Genomic DNA, 17,861 nt, shown 5'->3' with positions numbered 1-17,861 from the left:
CTAAAATACAGCTAATTATTTGGATTCCATTCAGCGGCAGCAGCAGGTGTCAGGGAGGCGCCAATCCGAGGCCGGTTCTTCCTTCGCCGCACTTCCGTTCTTCACTTCTATTTCTGCTCCGCGCTGCGATGCAATGACGGTGTGTTATTACGTGTGGATGTGTACAAATGTGCTCGAATATGCTTGTTTACGTTGTTTCTCACAAGAGAAAAACAAAAACAAAAAATATCTCGTATCAAATTTCCATTGGTTTTGCACTCGACTTCGTGGCTCGTGAAATTCCTCCGACCGAACGTACATTTAAATCTACTAATCTAAACCAATTCTGCATTATCGATCTCGTGCTGTGTCCTAGGTCATTGGCCTTGGATATGTAGGTGTGTAGGTGTGTCTTTGTGTGTGTGAATTTAGAAGATGAAATCGCCGCAGTCCATCGCGTAGTCGAAGTCCTCGCCGCCGACGTCCTCGATGCCGTTGATGTCGAACGGGCTGATGTCGGTGTGGTAGATTCCACCGGCGCACGGGGCCTCGATCATGTTGGTGCAGTGCGTCGTCGGCAGGGCGTGCAGCGTGATCGAGTCCTCACACTGGGACCAGGTCAGTGCTGGAAAAGAAGAGAATAGAAGAGAAGTGATAAAGAGTACACCATTTAACACATGGGAGCATGAGATGATGACCGTACAGTTCGTAGTTGTCATCCATGCACAAAGAACCAAATGAATGGGGCTTGCTCGGTAAGCAAAAACGGTTGCCACTAGGTCACCGAGTTCCTTATGAGCAGTTCCACGCCAAACGACGAATCGAAAAAAAACTCGAGCTTCTCCGATCTGCATTACGTAATTGTTTGTTATGGGCGTTATAACGGAATTAAACCAAAACACTCAAAAAGCTCTTGATTGGATCATTTGTCCCGCAACAGGCATAAAAAGTTCTCAATTAATAACTGTGAAAGTGCATCTAGAACACTATGTTAATAGCCGGAAAAACGCTCACTACTGAAGCGTAAAAAGTCTAAAGCATGGCCCACTTAGTAATGGAAGAACATCATTTGGGCTAGGGGAAGTACAACTTGATCTGAAGTAATATTTGGTGTAAAAATTGCACAAAATGGTATTTATTATAGATTTTAGTATAAATATTAATGATATTAACTGTCAAGCGGAAAGCTACAAAGCAAAAAAAATTTAACAGTGTAACTTTAACGCATACATTCAATTACGTTTCACCGTTTTTGTTTATGTTTACTGCAGCTTTCTGTTGTTCATCATTTTTGCCTAGATTTTCGTTTTCGATAGCTCTGATCGTTTTCGGCTTCGGCTTTTAATGATAAAAACAACACTGGACGTTCCCCCAGCAGCAAATCTCTCCAGGTTACAGGCTCATGGCGAATCGAGAGTAATACCATAGAGGTAACTCTAAGACCACTGGGTCCCGAAGAAAATCATTATTATTTTTGGCTCACTCAGTACCAGAACAACGGTCCCAAGCAGTCCCAAGCTATTTCACTCACCCCTGCATGTTCTGCATGAATCCACACACCCCTGATGTTATCTGTCAAACTTTCATAGCGAATCAAAACAGACATAGTGTAGTAATAGAATTTCAACTAGAATAGGGTACGTTAATCGTTTGCTTGGGACCAATAGCAACAATCAATACGAAACTAACGATTTTAAATTGGCTCACCGCTTTAGTAGCCTATTGGTCCCAAGCAAACGATTAACGTACCATATTCTAGTTGAAATTCTATTACTACACTATGTTTGTTTTGATTCGCTATGAAAGTTTGACAGATAACATCAAGGGTGTGTGGATTCATGCAGAACATGCAGGGGTGAGTGAAATAGCTTGGGACTGCTTGGGACCGTTGTTCTGGTACTGAGTGAGCCAAAAATAATAATGATTTTCTTCGGGACCCAGTGGTCTTAGAGTTACCTCTATGCCAATAGGCTACTAAAGTGGTGAGCCAATTTAAAATCGTTAGTTTCGTATTGATTGTTGGTAATACGGCCACGGAACCATCACTCTGGGACTCCGTTTACAGGACGGCGTAGTTAGTCGATTCCCGTTCCATCGGAGGACAGTACATTGATTCGCAGACGTGGAAATTAATGGCTATTTCCTGGGAACGGAAGTGCGGCCGAATTTATTAGAACAAGGAGGGCATTTCGGTGGCGATGGCCAGCAAGATCATCATGAATGACTTGCCTCTCGTGTGAAATCCATTTTTGATTAAACGAATGTCAAATGTACACTTAAAACCAAACATAGCCAAACACAAACAAACAACTGTCAGATTATGTATAAGATTCGCAAATATCACACATATTAAAATATTTAATATTTCCACCATCGGTATTAATGCCGATACTTGGAGCTGTCCTTCCCCTAGCATTTGGGTCTATTTCGGATTTTAATTAATGGATTTGATTTAACGAATTTGAAAACGCATATTAGCCCAAATTAAGGACACTTTGGCCGACATTACATACATTTCCCCTATTCCTTATATTTTAGGAAAAAAAAAACGAAACGAATTATTCGTCGTGGTTTCGAAGGAATTCTAGAACTGTTCCCTTAATACGACCCATCAAGTGGCGTGGCGCACTGTTTTGGCGATTTTATCCCACCAATTTTTCATCTGAGCTGCCGTTTTGATGACTGTCCCTTTTACCTTCAGTTTCCTCTTCATAATTGCCCAGTAGTTTTCAATGGAACTGAACTGGGGACAATTGAATGGAATTGAGGGTTTTCAGAATAAACAGAACTCCGTTATACCATTGCTTACTTCCAGGCTGTAAAGACAACTCCCAAGATTCGGCCAAAAATGTCACTGAATTAAGGGCAGAATTCGCTTCTGGAGATATTCGGTTTTGTAAGCCTCCGAGTTCATCATTTTCTCAGTGACGAAAACCTTTGTCTTCTGGCTGCAGCTGCAAATTCCATGCCAGCTGGTCCTGGAAGCTGTCTGAAGTCGGCCTTTACATAGGTTTCATCATCCATAAGTATGCACCCACCGGAGCTTTCGAGCACGGTTTCTAGCTACGGTATTCTGCTTGAGTGGTCGATTTGGTTGCCCAGTGGTACGGTATGCCTGTAAGCCTTCGCGAATTCGGTGCACTGTACTCCGGGCGGCATCATACTTTTCACTCAAATCGTGATCGGACATACCTGGGTTGCTTCTGATGGAGCTGACGGTTGGCAGTTCCACTGGCATGAAGCTGCCGGTTGGCGTTCACTTTGAGGCTTCCTATTCGTCGTCAAGGTTACCCTGTACGTTTTGAGCACGTGTTAGCCAGCTTGGACGTGGACCACGATGCATTTTCCGGGTGACCATGCATGACTTTTTGACGTATGACTACGTCTTTCGGGAAGGGTGCCAATTCAGGGAAATGCAACGAAAATTGGTCAGACTTTAAATGCTAATAACTTGGCTAATAATCAATGGACTTTGATGATTTGTATGTCAATCGATTCACCAGTATTATAAGATTTGTGTGGTGTGTCACACATTATAATTGTTAAATATTTAAATAGTTAACAATGAAGAAATATGGCAATAGTCAGAGGTGCTTACCCCTAACACAGCCATCAGAATGTCGATCCCTAACGACACAAGCCGAAGCCGAACGTTGGACGGTTCGACCTCGGACTTGTTTGCTGCTGCGTAGGCTTCGTAGCATTCCTAGCAGCTCAATACATACACCTCACACCAATGAAAAACAACCAGACGCAGGCGCAAATAGTTCCAGGGCAATGGAAAAGCTGTACTTACCGCCGTGCGACCCACTACCATGGTCTATGGGTTATTTTTGCCAAACACGTACCTAAAATTCCGTCGAATATCCAGCTCATCGGAGTAACTGTGATCCGTCGATATCAGAAGAATTTGAACATTGCAATCAGTAGGAATTGTTCAATTTATCAGTCACCCACAAAAATGTAGTGAAAACAAATGTCCTTCTTCAAGGCCAGCAATAAATCTTTACATAAGAGCTCTAGTTTATTGTAAATAAAGCTGAACCGTCATCAAAAGTGCAAAACTTGTGTAATAGTGCGCGATTAGCTTGTATCTTTTTGATACGTTCGACAGGCAAGGAATAAGCTTCGTGCGGAAAAGATACCGATAAACGATTTTGACAGAATTTATATCTACCAAAACGTGCTCCGACTCCGGGTTATTTTGAAAAACCAAAATCGACCGCGTTACGAAAAGTGGTCAGGTTTTGAACACGTATGAATCAATCAATAGCGGATGTAATTTAATTCCAAATATGCCAATCGATTGGAAATTTTTCTACGAATCTATTGAAATAAATACTTCATCACTTTTCAATAAGTCACTATTAAAAAATAACCACAAATCCAACTGTTGCAATAGTGATCAAAATTCTCACCAATTCTCTGCAAAACAAGTGGTTTTCCTAACACAGTTGCCGAATATTGATACCAATCATGCAATCCTACTCAAATCTACGGTCGTGTCTCTTATTTTTTTTTGTGTTATTTGGGGTATTTTTTGGAAACTGTTTTATCCCATAACATGGCGTATTTTTGGATAATAATGGGAACTGTTTTATGCCATAACATGGCGTATTTTTGGATAATAATGGGTTGTAAATAATTTTTTTTTGATGAAGTGGTGTCAAGTTTTGAACGCTTATAACATGGTCATTTATTATTGAAATTCAATTTTAATCACACTATTTCATTCAGATTGAAAGAAGGATTTGTTTGGTATAAAGATGCTAGTTGCTTGTTTGGTATAAAGATGCTAGTTGCTTGTCAATGGTTATTTATTGAAATTTGATCAAAATGTTAAGCCTTAATCAACCAATCACATGCTCGCTCGCTATGATTATCGAGGGAACAGAAAGAAGAGCTTGTACCACTCAATACTCAATATAATTTGCTGTCTGTTTTTTTTTTCTATTCATTCTCCTATATCAACAAAATACTCCTGAAAAGAGATGAGTCATGAAATTCACTTTATCCCAAAACAATATCCGAAACAACAAACTAGGAAATTGAAAAAAAAAATCGACACCCTCCAACTTTTTTTCTACGCTCCTCTTGCATGGTGACTATCTTCAAAACAAGAGCGTTTAATGAACTGAAAAAAAAAAACTACAAGGAATAAGCCTAAGGGGTTGTACACATTGGTGAAGTAGGACTACGTGGTCTTATATAATAAATCTTATTTGTTAACAGCTGCAGGAGCTTGTGTTTTGTGTAAGAATAGGAATTTGAGCGGGGTTCTCTCTGTTTATACTTTTTAATATGACGCGCGACTCACGAAGAGCTACTGACTCCGATCAATGCGGTGCGGCTTCTTCCTCCTTCTATGGATGCTCATGTGGGCTGCAGGTAGCCTTTCGTTGTGTACTGGAGAACACCACCACTCACCTCGCGGTGATTGAATAAACACCGTTTGGTGAGACCGGATGGAATTCAACATTGAAATCTGTGTTAGGGAAATCGCTTTTCGCATGCAATCGGTGATAATTTTAATTATAATAGCAACAGTTGCACATTCATGCAATTTTCAATATTGACATTTGGAAAAACGATAAAGTCTTATTTTAACAGATTTGTATAAATATTTCTGATCGATTGGTGATAACATCATTGAAATTGGTCCAAGGGCAGCTGAGTTATTAACGGTCAAAATCTTTCATAATTTTGTTACATGTTCCATTTTCGGTTTTCACAAAGTGTACCCCCATATAGAATTCACAGACGATAATTACACTGTTATTGTTATTATTGTTGTCAACAAATAGACGTCTAAAGCTTGCGAAATCATCCACTAGGAGCGCTGTAATAAGCAAAAGAGTTTGTTCCATTACTAAGTGGACTATAGTTTAGAAGAAGAACCTTTACAGACCTTAAGTTTTCGCTGATAGTCTGGACTTTCCTGAAGGTATTGAGCCTGCTTTTCTGAAATTCTCGAAACTTTTTCTCAGTTCTCCAGATTTTCCTTAAGTTCTATGGACTTATCCAAGGTTTTCTTGGCTATTAATATGTTTTATGGACACTCCTGAAGTTCATAAAATTTATTAAAAATTGCTGCAGTTTCCCTGAAGCTTCCCTGAAATCCTCGGTATCTATTCCCTTCCATTCCTCGGGAAATCTTCCTTCAATTTTTGTTGACCATTTAGAAGCTCTCAAACCTTTCCCCAAAGAATCATGTCCTTGGGTATGAAAGTGACCCCATTGGCTTCGTACCACTTCAGGACACAGTTGAATAGTGGCACAATGCTAGATCCGGCCAGAAGATCGTAGGGCCCTCGTGTTGCTTCATCAAAGGAAGCAGACGCTTCTGCAGCAACTCCTTGAGGTAGATCTCTCGGTGTATAGTCCCGGTAGCAGTCACGAACGGCGCCACATGAGCAGATCGCTTGCCAAATCATGTATTTCTTGGCAAACATTGAAAGTTTCTGCTTCCTTACTTTCTCCTGAACATCAAACTTGTGCTGGGCGGTGAAGAACAGTAGCCCCGGAAGCTGCCGGAAGTCCGCCTTGACGTAAGTCTCATCATCCATGATGAGACAATGAGGCTTCGTCAGCATCTGGGTGTGACTTTCCCACCGTATTTCGCCGTTCGTCACGATTCTGCACTTGTCCTTGGCTCTCTGAACGAAAGACTTCAGCCACATCCCTGACCGAAGCATTGGGATTCCGCTTAAACGCTTTCACGACACGACGATCCTGATCACTAATAAAACATCCATTCTGACCGCATTTCTCCTTCCGTTCGATGCTAAGAGTTTCGTAGTAATGTTTAATCACACGACTCACCATTGACCGCACGATTCCGAGTTGTTTTCCGATGTCCCGATGTGAGAGTTGAGGATTTTTCAGGGTGACGCCATTTTTTACAACTTCCGAAAAACTGACAGCGATAAAATACAGTGTAAACAATACACTCTAAGCTACTTCTACCCAAATTTTCAAGAGAAAATACCCCATGGGTAATTTTCTACAGCGTTTTTTTTTCCGTGATAAGTCTTAGCTGATGTCGATACGAAGGGCAAGGAAAAGAAATGAAAAGTAGGGCAAAACAACGACAGCTTGCTTACATAATCTGACTGCACTTTTTACTTAGGATGCATATGCACTCGAGTAAGATAAACACGCCCACACGCGACATATCTGCGCATGTAGATTAATATTAGTTTTCCCTCTTTGTTCATCCTTCACGAAGGATAATAATGTTTAAACGTTACTAATGTTCGAATTCTTATTTGTAGAGCCATATCGGATCTGAGTTACAAAAAGCAATAAATTCTTGAGCATATTGAGAAATCCCGGTTCCCAAAAAGACATCGTATATAAGGACTCGAAAACATAGATTAGTCCTTTTTAAGGCCGCGTAGAAATTCGATTATAACTAGCAGAAATTAGCTTAGCTTGAATTCCATAGTAACAGGAAATGATTTGACATAATTATAGATCGCTAATGTAACACATAAATTTAAGATCACCTTGTACAGAATGGAAAATAAAACTAAGTTCGTAGGTTACTCCAGATTCTTCTCATTTTTGAATCCGAAAGAACTTTTGACCTAGAAGTGAAAACTTCTCTCCTTAACCGGAAAAAAAAGTAGCTCCTAGAATCAAAAAACAGTGTCTAACCTAGTAAGCGAAAGACTCTCCCTAACCGGCGAAGAAAGTAGCTTTTGGCCGCGACACCCTTTAACTAATCATTGCTGTGCGTTTTGGATTTTATGGTCGCGTACATTTTCGTTGCTGGTTCGTCATCGGTTTTGTGGGGGGGAGGGAGGTGGATTTACCTGTTCTGGTTACCATTTCGTTACCGTCTCTGTTCGTGTTTCGTACCGGGTTGTCTTGAATGGCGAGGATACTGAAGCTACTTATGTCTTTGTCCAGACGCTTGCCATCTCAGATCATGTTGTGAGTCGTGTTTTCGTTGTTTAGAAGTTGCTATTAGGTTTCTCGTCGGCGGTCTTGTGAGCTGTCATCGGTTTATTTTTGCAGGTATTTTTCAGATTTTGTGGTACAGTCCAGTGGTATTCATGAACTCAATTAGTGCTGCCTCCCTGGGCGGTTCGTTGCATAACAGGTCCCGCACACTACCCAGTAGCCTGTTTTTACGGTAGAGGGGGCATGATGTTAGTGCGTGTTCTACCGTCAGCTGGACGGACCACGAATCGCAGTGAGTGTGGAAGTTGCCCGTGCTTGTGAGGTTATGCGTTAGACCAGTGTAGCCTGTCCGAAGTATGAAAAAAGCTTCCTGATCTCGCCAGCTCTTGACATCGACCCATTTGCTTGTTGTTCCTTTTATTTTCCTCTGGAAAGTTTGCTACTTCCGATTTCCTGCTTTGCTACGTTGTGGATTTCCTGAACCCACGGATGACGAACACTTTGTGCTTGCAAAGCTTCCAAATCTAGGATAATCCAAACAGTCAGTTTTGCGTTTCCCTGTTTGGATTACCCTAGACTGAGAAAGCCATATAAAAGAAATCTCCATACGTACCAGTCGAAAAATCTAGTAAATCACTTCGGCAGAAGTTCCCTGAACTTCGGCAGGATTTCCCTGAACATTGGTAGGACTTCCCTGAAGTTCGGCAAAACTTCCCTGAACTTCGGCAGAACTTCCCTGAACTTCGACAGAACTTCTCTGAATTTCCGCAGAACTTTCCTGAACTTCAGCATGACTTCGCTGAACTTCGGAAGGACTTTCCTGAACTTCAGCAGGACTTTCGGCAGGCCTTCCCTGAACTACGGCACGAGTTTCCTGAACTTGGAATCTTTGAATTGAAGTTGTCATTTCAGTAGTAGAATAATTATAATTATACAAGAATATTGTGTATACGAATACGGTCAAAATTTCGATACTTCTCATTTTTCTAATTTGCAATGCTTGTTGGTATTAGTGCATTTTGAATTTGAGTGTGGCTAGAACGGGTGTGGATTCAGTATCAACGGAAAAGCATTAACTTTCACCTTAGCACGCTAGCAGAATCAGTGACGATGGCTTTCCGTGTAGAATCTACTTCCGTGATGGTCGAAAATATCGCTGCCTCTTCGGCAGAGTAGATGGAAGTCATACCTGGAAGCCTTTTATGTAAGTTAAGCTGCGGACCGGAGACCCCGATCCCCACCTTACCGCTAAGCTTGGAGCCGTCCGTGTAGACTATCTGGTAGCCTCTGAGTTTTGTAGATACTAGCTCATTGAAACGTTGTACAGAGATTGTACCAGGATCTTTCTTCCGGATGCCGTTTAGTTTCCATATAATACGCGGAGGGGCGACGTCCCATCCTTCGTCCCCAATACGATGAATTGTTGATACCTTGGGAAGTTCCTGCTGGGTCAGGGAGCGCAGCAGCTATTGGTCTCATCAAGTAGGAAAACTCACTGATCACTTCCTTCTGTTCTCTCCAAACAGTTCAGGGCTCTGGAACAGACCGCCACGATGAAGATGCTGTTTGAAGGGTAGAACGCCAGCTTCAATGCAGGCCGTGGGCGCTGGGGTGCATGGAAGGAGCCCTGAGACCGTTCGAATGCTGCGGTTGTATGTGGCGATCAGCTTGTCGATTGTCGTGTCAGCCACTCGACAGATGATTTCGGCACCGTATAATAATTTACTGTTCATGGTGGCCTTTGCCACCCTGAGAGCTGTTTCCCGATTATTTGCCCTATGCCGACTGGTGATGGATTTAAGAAGAGATATTCTGGGTTCGCACTATTTTTTTTAGCAATCTCGCAGAGCTTGTTGAAATTCAATCGCCGGTCGAGATGAACTCCAAGAACTCGAACTGTGGTGTGGTAAGGTATTGGGATACTGTTGATGTTCACGGGCTTCTTTTCTGCGTGGTGGCTTCCGTTGCAGAAGTTCGAAAATTGGCTTTTGCAGGACGTTAGCTCGAGACAAACAGATTTTTCCCATCGGTCCACCGCATTTACGGGCTCTTGAAGTTTCCGGCGGATTTTAGACGGGCGTTTACCCACTACCACAAGGACGATGTCATCCGCGAACACAAATATGTGGATATTCCGTGGTAAGAAGCCAAAGACCCCGTTCATGGCTATTAGGAAAAGAGTGACGGCCAGAACGGAGCCCTGAGGGACCCCAGTTTCCTTTCTAAACGATCCTGATCTTGTGTTTCCGGCGCTCACTTGAAAGATTATGTTGCTGAGGAAGTTCTGGACGAGGAAGATAATGTTACCAGAGTCGTTCCATTTCACTAGCTGTGTCAAGATCTCCTGTGTCCAGGTTCGTTAGTATGCTTTGAAGAGGTCCAACGCAGCCAAGTCTACGTGTTTGTTGTCCTCCAGATCATCGTTGATTACCTGTCCGAGTGTGACGAAATAAGTGTTGGTGCCAAAACCCTGACGAAAGGCGTGCTCCAGGTCGTCTAGGAGATTGTTTGTACGGAGATATTCAGTCAGGCGTCGGTTCACCATTCTCTCCATTACCTTGCAGCTGCAGTTCGTTAGCGATATTTGCCGATATCCTTGCTGTGCAGTGCTGTAAATTTTCATATCATTCGATTGAAGATGAACCACTACAACCATTCAATCAATTTTTTTTTATCTAGTTCGTTTATTTGTAAGGCTCAATCGCGTTAGCTTTACGGAGCCGATAATTCATTGTTCTTTGTTTGTAACAAAATTCACTTAATTCTATGTCTAGTAGGAGTTGGGCCGGATACTCGCGGCTTACTCGAGGTTAGAGGGGTACATTGTCGAAGGATAGGAAAAGGGGAGGAGCTTGGGAGTAGGGTATCGTTGCCTCATCAGAGCGTTGTCGCCAGTGTGAACGGTAGTGTGGTTCTAGATTCGTCTGGAGTTCGACCGGCTATGGTGACCAGTGGGTGACGATGAGGCTCATCGAGACGGGGGACAAGACAAACAAAAACTAATAAAGAGATACAAAAGACAAACGAATTAAATTCTTATACTAGACATTTGCAGAAACACATAAATCGACTGCATATAGCATAGATCGCGGGTACCCAACACGTCTCTGATAGGGATACAGGGTTGTCTTCCTTGGGCCTCGAGGGTATTCAAAAGTCGCTCTCTGGCGGCGTCATTATCCGTACATTGCCAAACTGCGTGATCGATGTCGTCGTAACCGTTTCCACACCGACATATGTTGCTGTCCACGAGGTTTATTCTATTGAGATGCGCATCTAGCGAGTAGTGGTTGGACATAAGTCTACTCATCACGTGAATAAAGTCACGACTTAAGCCCAAGCCTTTAAACCACGCTCTCGAAGAAACATTAGGAATAATTGAATGTAACCACCGTCCAAGATTTCCATTGTCCCAATCGGTTTGCCAACTCGAAAGGGTACTCTGACGCACTAAATGGTAAAATTCATCGTGTGAAATTTGCCTGTCATAAAATTCGCCTTCCTGCGCGCCCACCTTTGCGAGAGAGTCCGCCTTCTCATTGCCTGGGATTGAGCAATGTGAGGGGACCCATACAAAGGTAATCATATATGATCTTTCGACCAGCACACTCATCTGCTCCCTTACCTTTGAAAGGAAATAAGATGAGTGCCTACCTTGTTTCATCGACCGAATAGCCTCAATCGAACTGAGACTATCCGAGAAGATGAAGTAATGGTCTGCGGGCATGTTGGAAATCATCCCCAATGCGAAGTTGATTGCTGCCAGCTCAGCAACATAAACAGAACAAGGTTCCTGAAGTTTGCGGAAGGCGCTAGAGTTTTCATTGAAGACACCGAAGCCAGTGGACCCATTGAGACGTGACCCGTCTGTAAAATATCTTTTCACGCAATTGACGTGTTGGTACTTTTCAGTAAAAATACGCGGGATAATAATAGTTCGAAGTTGATCTGGAATCCCATGAGTTGCTTGTTTCATGGTCAGATCATATTCAATTGAGGAACTGCGATTGGTGAAGTGAGCACGGTCTGGAGTGTAACAAGGAAGACACATATCTGACGATATGTAGTGGTGGTAAATTCTCATAAATCGAGATTGTGTGTTCAGCCCAAGAATTTCTTCAAAATTTTCAATTATAAGTGTGTTTGTCACTCCGCATTTGATTAGTATTCTGAGAGAGAGCTCCCAGAAACGGTTCTGGAGGGGTGTTACTCCTGCCAGAACCTCGAGACTCATGTTATGCGTTGAGTGCATACAGCCTAGAGCAATACGCAGACAACGATATTGAATTCGTTCCAATTTTATTAGGTGACTTTTTCTTGCCGAGAGAAAGCAGAAAGAGCCGTACTCTAGAACAGAGAGAATTGTTGTTTTATAAAGCGTTATGAGGTCTCCCGGATGAGCACCCCACCATGTGCCGCAAATTGAACGGAGAAAGTTGATCCTCTGCTGACATTTTTGCTTCAAATACGTAATATGGGTATTCCAAGTGCACTTTGAATCAAACCAGACCCCAAGGTACTTGAAAGACAATGATTGGGTAATGTTTCTGCCCAAAAGATTAAGCTGCATTTGGGCTGGGTACCGCTTTCGAGTAAACACAACCAGTTCAGTTTTCTGCGGCGAGAATTCGATCCCTAGATTCATAGCCCAAGGAGACAAGTTATCTAAGGAATTTTGCAATGGTCCTTGCAAGTCCACGGCATGTGGACCTCTTACGGAAACCACACCGTCATCTGCAAGTTGTCTTAGCGTGCATTGTTCTGCCAAACAGTTGTCGATATCTTTGACATAAAAGTTATAAAGAAGAGGGCTGAGACATGAGCCTTGGGGCAGGCCCATGTAGCTAATTCTGGAAGTTGTCAGTTGTCCAAGGGAAAAGTTCATTTGCTTTTCTGACAACAAATTGTACAAGAAATTATTTAAAATTCCGGAAAGTCCACATCTGTGCAGATTGTCTGACAGAATTTCAATGGAAACTGAATCAAAAGCCCCCTTAATGTCCAAGAATACTGAAGCCAATTGCTCCTTGTGCGCAAAGGCCAGTTGAATATCTGTGGAAAGCAGCGCTAAACAATCGTTTGTTCCTTTGCTCTTGCGGAACCCAAACTGTGTATTTGATAGCAAGTTATTTGTTTCGACCCACTGATCGAGTCTCCGAAGGATCATTTTCTCCAACAATTTCCTAATGCACGAAAGCATCGCAATCGGACGGTATGAGTTATGGTCAGACGCTGGTTTGCCAGGTTTTCGAATGGCTATTACTTTGACCTGTCTCCATTCAGGCGGTACAATGTTGTTTTCTAGCAAGGAATTGAATAAATCTAGCAAGCGTCTTTTAGCGATATCTGGGAGATTTTTCAGAAGATTGAATTTAATCATATCGCTTCCCGGTGAGGAGTTGTTCGATGAAAGAAGAGCCATAGAGAATTCCAGCATTGTGAATGGTCTATCCAGAGAGCTGCCGCTCGGAGACGCTTCTCGAAGAATGTGTTGTGCTGGAGCTGAGTCCGGACAGACCTTTTTAGCGAAATCGAATATCCATCGGTTGGAGTATTCTTCACTCTCATTAGAAGATGAGCGGTTACGCATGTTCCGAGCCACCCTCCACAAAGTGTTCATTGAGGTTTCTCGTGAGAGTCCCTCGACGAAATTGCGCCAATAACCGCGTTTCTTTTCTTTGACTAATTGTTTCAGCTTTGTCTCAAGCTTGGAATAATCCTCGAAGTATGTGGAGGTTTTGTGTCTACGAAAAGCTTTGAAAGCATCAGATTTTTCTACATACAATTTTGTGCATTCTTCGTCCCATCCAGGTGTGGCTGGTCTCCTTTTGAAGGGCGCACTTGGAACTTTTCTTTTTTGTGCTTCCAGTGAGCTTTTGTATATCAAATCGGCGAGGAATCGATATTCTTCCAATGGTGGAAGCGTATCTATTGATTCGGCACCGATTGTCACCGCCGTTGCATATTTATGCCAATCTATGTTCCTTGTAAGATCAAATGGAACTCGAGATGGTTCTACAGAGTGAGGGGCACACTTAATTGAAATGATGATTGGCAAATGATCGCTACCATGGGGATCATTGATAACCTTCCACAGACAATCCAATGATAGCGATCTAGAACACAAAGATAGGTCGAGTCGGCTTTCTCGAGCCGGAGGTTTTGCTATACGTGTCGCTTCACCAGTGTTCAAAATAGTCAAGTTGAAATCGTCGCATAAATCGTAAAAAATAGCCGCTCTATTGTCGTCATATAGATCGCCCCACCCAGTACCATGGGAGTTCATATCACCCAGAATTAATACTGGGGATGGAAGAATCGAAACTAGATTCCAGAGTTGACTACGGCTAATGGAGGTTCTTGGTGGAACGTATACTGAAGCTATGCAAAGATCTTTGTTCTTCACATTTATTTGGCAAGCGACGATTTCGACGCCGGATAGAGCAGGAAGGGAAATTTTGTAGAAAGGGTAGCACTTTTTGATCCCTAAAAGTACTCCTCCATAAGAATCGTCTCTATCCAGGCGAATAATGTTAAAATCGTGGAAGTTGAGTTCTTTATCGGAAGAAAGCCATGTTTCACAGAGAGCAAATATATCACAATCAGAATTGTGAAGTAAAAATTTGAACGAGTCTAGTTTAGGCACTAGACTACGACAGTTCCACTGTAGCACAGTGATCATATCTTCAACCTCGTTCGACGAATTATCCATCGAAAGATATGATTGATGCAAGGAGGGGCCATGAAACAGTCAATTGCTTAAGATATGATTCTAGTGTTGGAAGCAAGGCAGAAACTAAGCTTCTAAGAGGGTCTTGTATGTTGAACATATTTAATATGAATTCCACAATGTCCGAAAAAGCTAGCAAACCTCGTTCGGACTTGGATTTCTTTTGAGAAGTTTGAGGAGCAGCTTTTTTGTTTTTCTTATCTTTGTTGGGTAATGGCGGAAAATCCTTACTGCAGCCAGGAAGTGGAGCAGTGGGAGCCTTCGATTTAATTTTTTCATCCCCATTACCCTGGGAATTTTGCAATCCTCTGGGAGTGACTTTAGTTTTCTTACGGCGCACTTTCGGGGAGGAGCATTTTCGTTTTGAGGATCCATTTGTTTTCAAAGGTGCGTGTACCACCGTAGAGTCACCCTCATCGGATGAGTCAGAGTCCGATTCTTCAGCTGACAAAATCGAAAATTGGTTTTCATCTTGGACGGCTGATGCAGCCTTCACCATTTGTGCATATGACTGCTTGGAGCGTCCAGAGATTGAACGCTGCACTTTATCGGAGTGCTGTTTGTACATCGGGCACTCCTGCAAGGGGTGAGGATTCTCGCCACAATATGCGCATTTTACTGTTTCTTTGTGGCAAGAATCCTCTTTGTGGTTTTCACCACATTTGCCACAACGAGTTTTGTTGCCGCAATGGCTGGCCGAGTGTCCCAGCCTTTTGCAGTTGGTACAATTATATACCCTCTGTACAAACAACCGCACCGGAAAAAAAGCACCATCAACTTTAACAAAGTTTGGGAGAACTGAACCAGCGAAAGTCACCCGAAACGAGTCTGAATGCTGATAAACTTTCTTGCCATCTTGCAAAGATACTGAATGCAGTTGCCTGACATCCAGTATCTGTACCTGCTCTCCGATTTTCGAGTTTTTGAAGCAACCCGATGCTTGTTTTAAGTCCTCGACACTCAGACTCGCGTCGGAGACCACACCTTCTATCTCCACATCTCGAGAAGGGATGTAGATGTTATACTCAACACTAAAAAGCTCGTGTTCAGCAATTTTATTTGCCACATCATAAGTCGGTGCTTCTACACGCAGTTTGTTGAATCTTTCTTTGTGTACCAAGATTCCCGGATACTTACGCAGCAAATCTCTCGAAATGTCGAGAGTTTTCAAAGGTTTATTTTTGGGCCGAAAAAAGACAACCCATGGTCCTTTCGAAGACGGCCGGTAGTACCTGGTTCGCGCAACGTAGACATCCGAAGACGCCATAAGTGTTGCGCAAAAGCGGTGCACAACCGCTTAAAAAGGAAAAAAAAATATAAAAAAAACATTCACCAATTAATCTACTTAACTACTAGTTGTTAATATTTTGTTGCCCAGTGTATGAACAACCAAAAAAAAAAAACAATAAAAAAAATAATCAAAAAAAAAAAAACAAAACAAAAAAAAAACTTTTTATTAGTTGCAAGAAGTTGCACCACTATAGCCCTCACAACCCTATCAGGGGAGAGGGCAAAGCCACGCGCAAAATTGAATAACAAAAGCGCGGCAATGGGCTAGAGAAGACTATTGTATAGTAGGTATACTTAACACCGGCCGGTGCCGGCTGTGTGAGCTGGTGCAGCCACTCCGTTTGCTGCTTTGTTGTTGTTGCTTGCTGCTTTGGAGTGGTGATGAGATGATGACGGTGAGATGATAGACCACCTATAGCGTCGCTAAAGGTGGCTACTTCCTCTGCTGACTGCGGTTGCCTTGGGCACTGAACTTCGTCCACGGTAGGAATAACGCGCGATATAAAAACCACTGTGGTGGGAAAAAAACTCCACCGGCTACGAAACCAATACCCGCAACGGAGACACGAACAAACTACGTCCGGCTACTTCAAGCTATCGGCGAGGAATGGCCATTCAATCAATTCTGTGTAACCGAATTCTCACATGACTATAATTTGAAGAGCCACTTTCTCATTCGAAGCTCATTGTCACTGTCAATTGAGTCACTCAGTATCATTTGATATACGACAGTGGAGTATGGAAGAAATCCAGGAAAATGGTCCCGAACAGACAAGTCGACCCGATGTCGGATCAATGTAAGGCTAATTTAAGGTCGATGTCGACCCAATGTCGTGTTAATGTCGGGTCAATTTTGAGTTTATGTCGGGTCAATGTCGGGTCAATGTCGGGTCAACATCGGGTTGGGGTTTGATAGAAGTCAGGTTGGTGTCGGGTTGGCTTAGCTTTTTCGCCGGAATGTCGACCAGAGCTCCGTTTGTGTGTAGGTTACACTCAATCGAATGATATATAGCGTTTCTCAAATGAGAATGATCCATGCCTTCGTCAAATGACTAAGCAACTGATATCACCCATTCGGAGGAAGTCCCCTTTGATAGCGAATAGCTACTTTTCTCATTTTCATCAAAAATGTTCAAATGATTTTGAGAATTTACAGCACTGTTGCTGTGTCTCCATTGCGTCGGGAATATTCTCTCAGTCCATATTTTGTTGTAGATATCCAGGAGGAGCTGTTTACCACAAGGTGGGAGGTGTCGGAAAAGAGGGTAGCCAACGTCGTCTGGGCCAGCAGATTTACCTTTTCCATTTGCCAATGCGTAGCACATTTCCAATAACGAGAAGGGTTGGTTGATGGTCGTTGGTGGTTCTGGATCCGGAATTGCTATGGTCTCCAACGTTTTATCGAAATTCGTTATCATATCCTTCGATCGCACTGAGCTTGGCGAAATATGTGCCAAGCTAGTTTGCGACTACAACGGGATCCCTGGCGACCCCAGATTGCTGGCGGATTGCCAGGCCGGAGTTTTAACGTTTGCCTCTTAAAGCGTTTGCTCAGTTTCATAGTTCCGTTGTGGAGCTACTGCTATTGATAGAGTTTAGGAACTCCTGCCAGCTCTTTGTCTTGGCTTCTTTTATGATTTGGCGGTACTGGTTTCTTTTGGTTCGATAATCCAAAGCAGTCTCCTCCACTGACGGATGAGCGATGGGAGCTTTTTTTAGCTTCCTCAATGCTTTTCTCCTCGCTTTAACGGTGGTTCGAGTTTCAGGGCACCACCATTCGTCCCGCGTTTGGACTGGTCCTCGGTATGGATTCCGATGCAGTGGATAGAATTAGCTCTTCAACATTTATTGTTTTCCTGTTCCTGAGCTTGTCGTTGATGGTCATCTCATAGGAGGCCCAATCAGCTAGTTCATACCGCCAACGGGGACGACGGGATGTCTCCGGTGGACAGTC

The 17,861-nt window shown here is 42.9% G+C and overlaps 1 protein-coding gene across 1 annotated transcript in view; it reads right to left on the bottom strand.

The window, feature by feature from the left end:
• LOC135712643 (uncharacterized) overlaps positions 1-17,861 on the bottom strand; it is a gene marked incomplete at its 5' end in the record, with an annotated part of 166,424 nt that continues 148,563 nt past the window's right edge. Inside the window, one exon of the mRNA XM_065235597.1 lies at positions 1-604. Coding sequence (XP_065091669.1) covers positions 408-604 — 197 coding nt within the window. The remainder of the gene's footprint in view (positions 605-17,861) is intronic.

Source organism: Ochlerotatus camptorhynchus, unplaced genomic scaffold (genome assembly GCF_037179485.1).
Source record: "Ochlerotatus camptorhynchus isolate MF236.1 unplaced genomic scaffold, CSIRO-AGI_Acam_v1.1 ptg000498l, whole genome shotgun sequence".
Lineage (NCBI taxonomy): Eukaryota > Metazoa > Arthropoda > Insecta > Diptera > Culicidae > Ochlerotatus > Ochlerotatus camptorhynchus.
The sequence above is the reverse complement of the archived record's forward strand: the minus strand, read 5'-3'. Positions and strand labels throughout refer to the sequence as shown.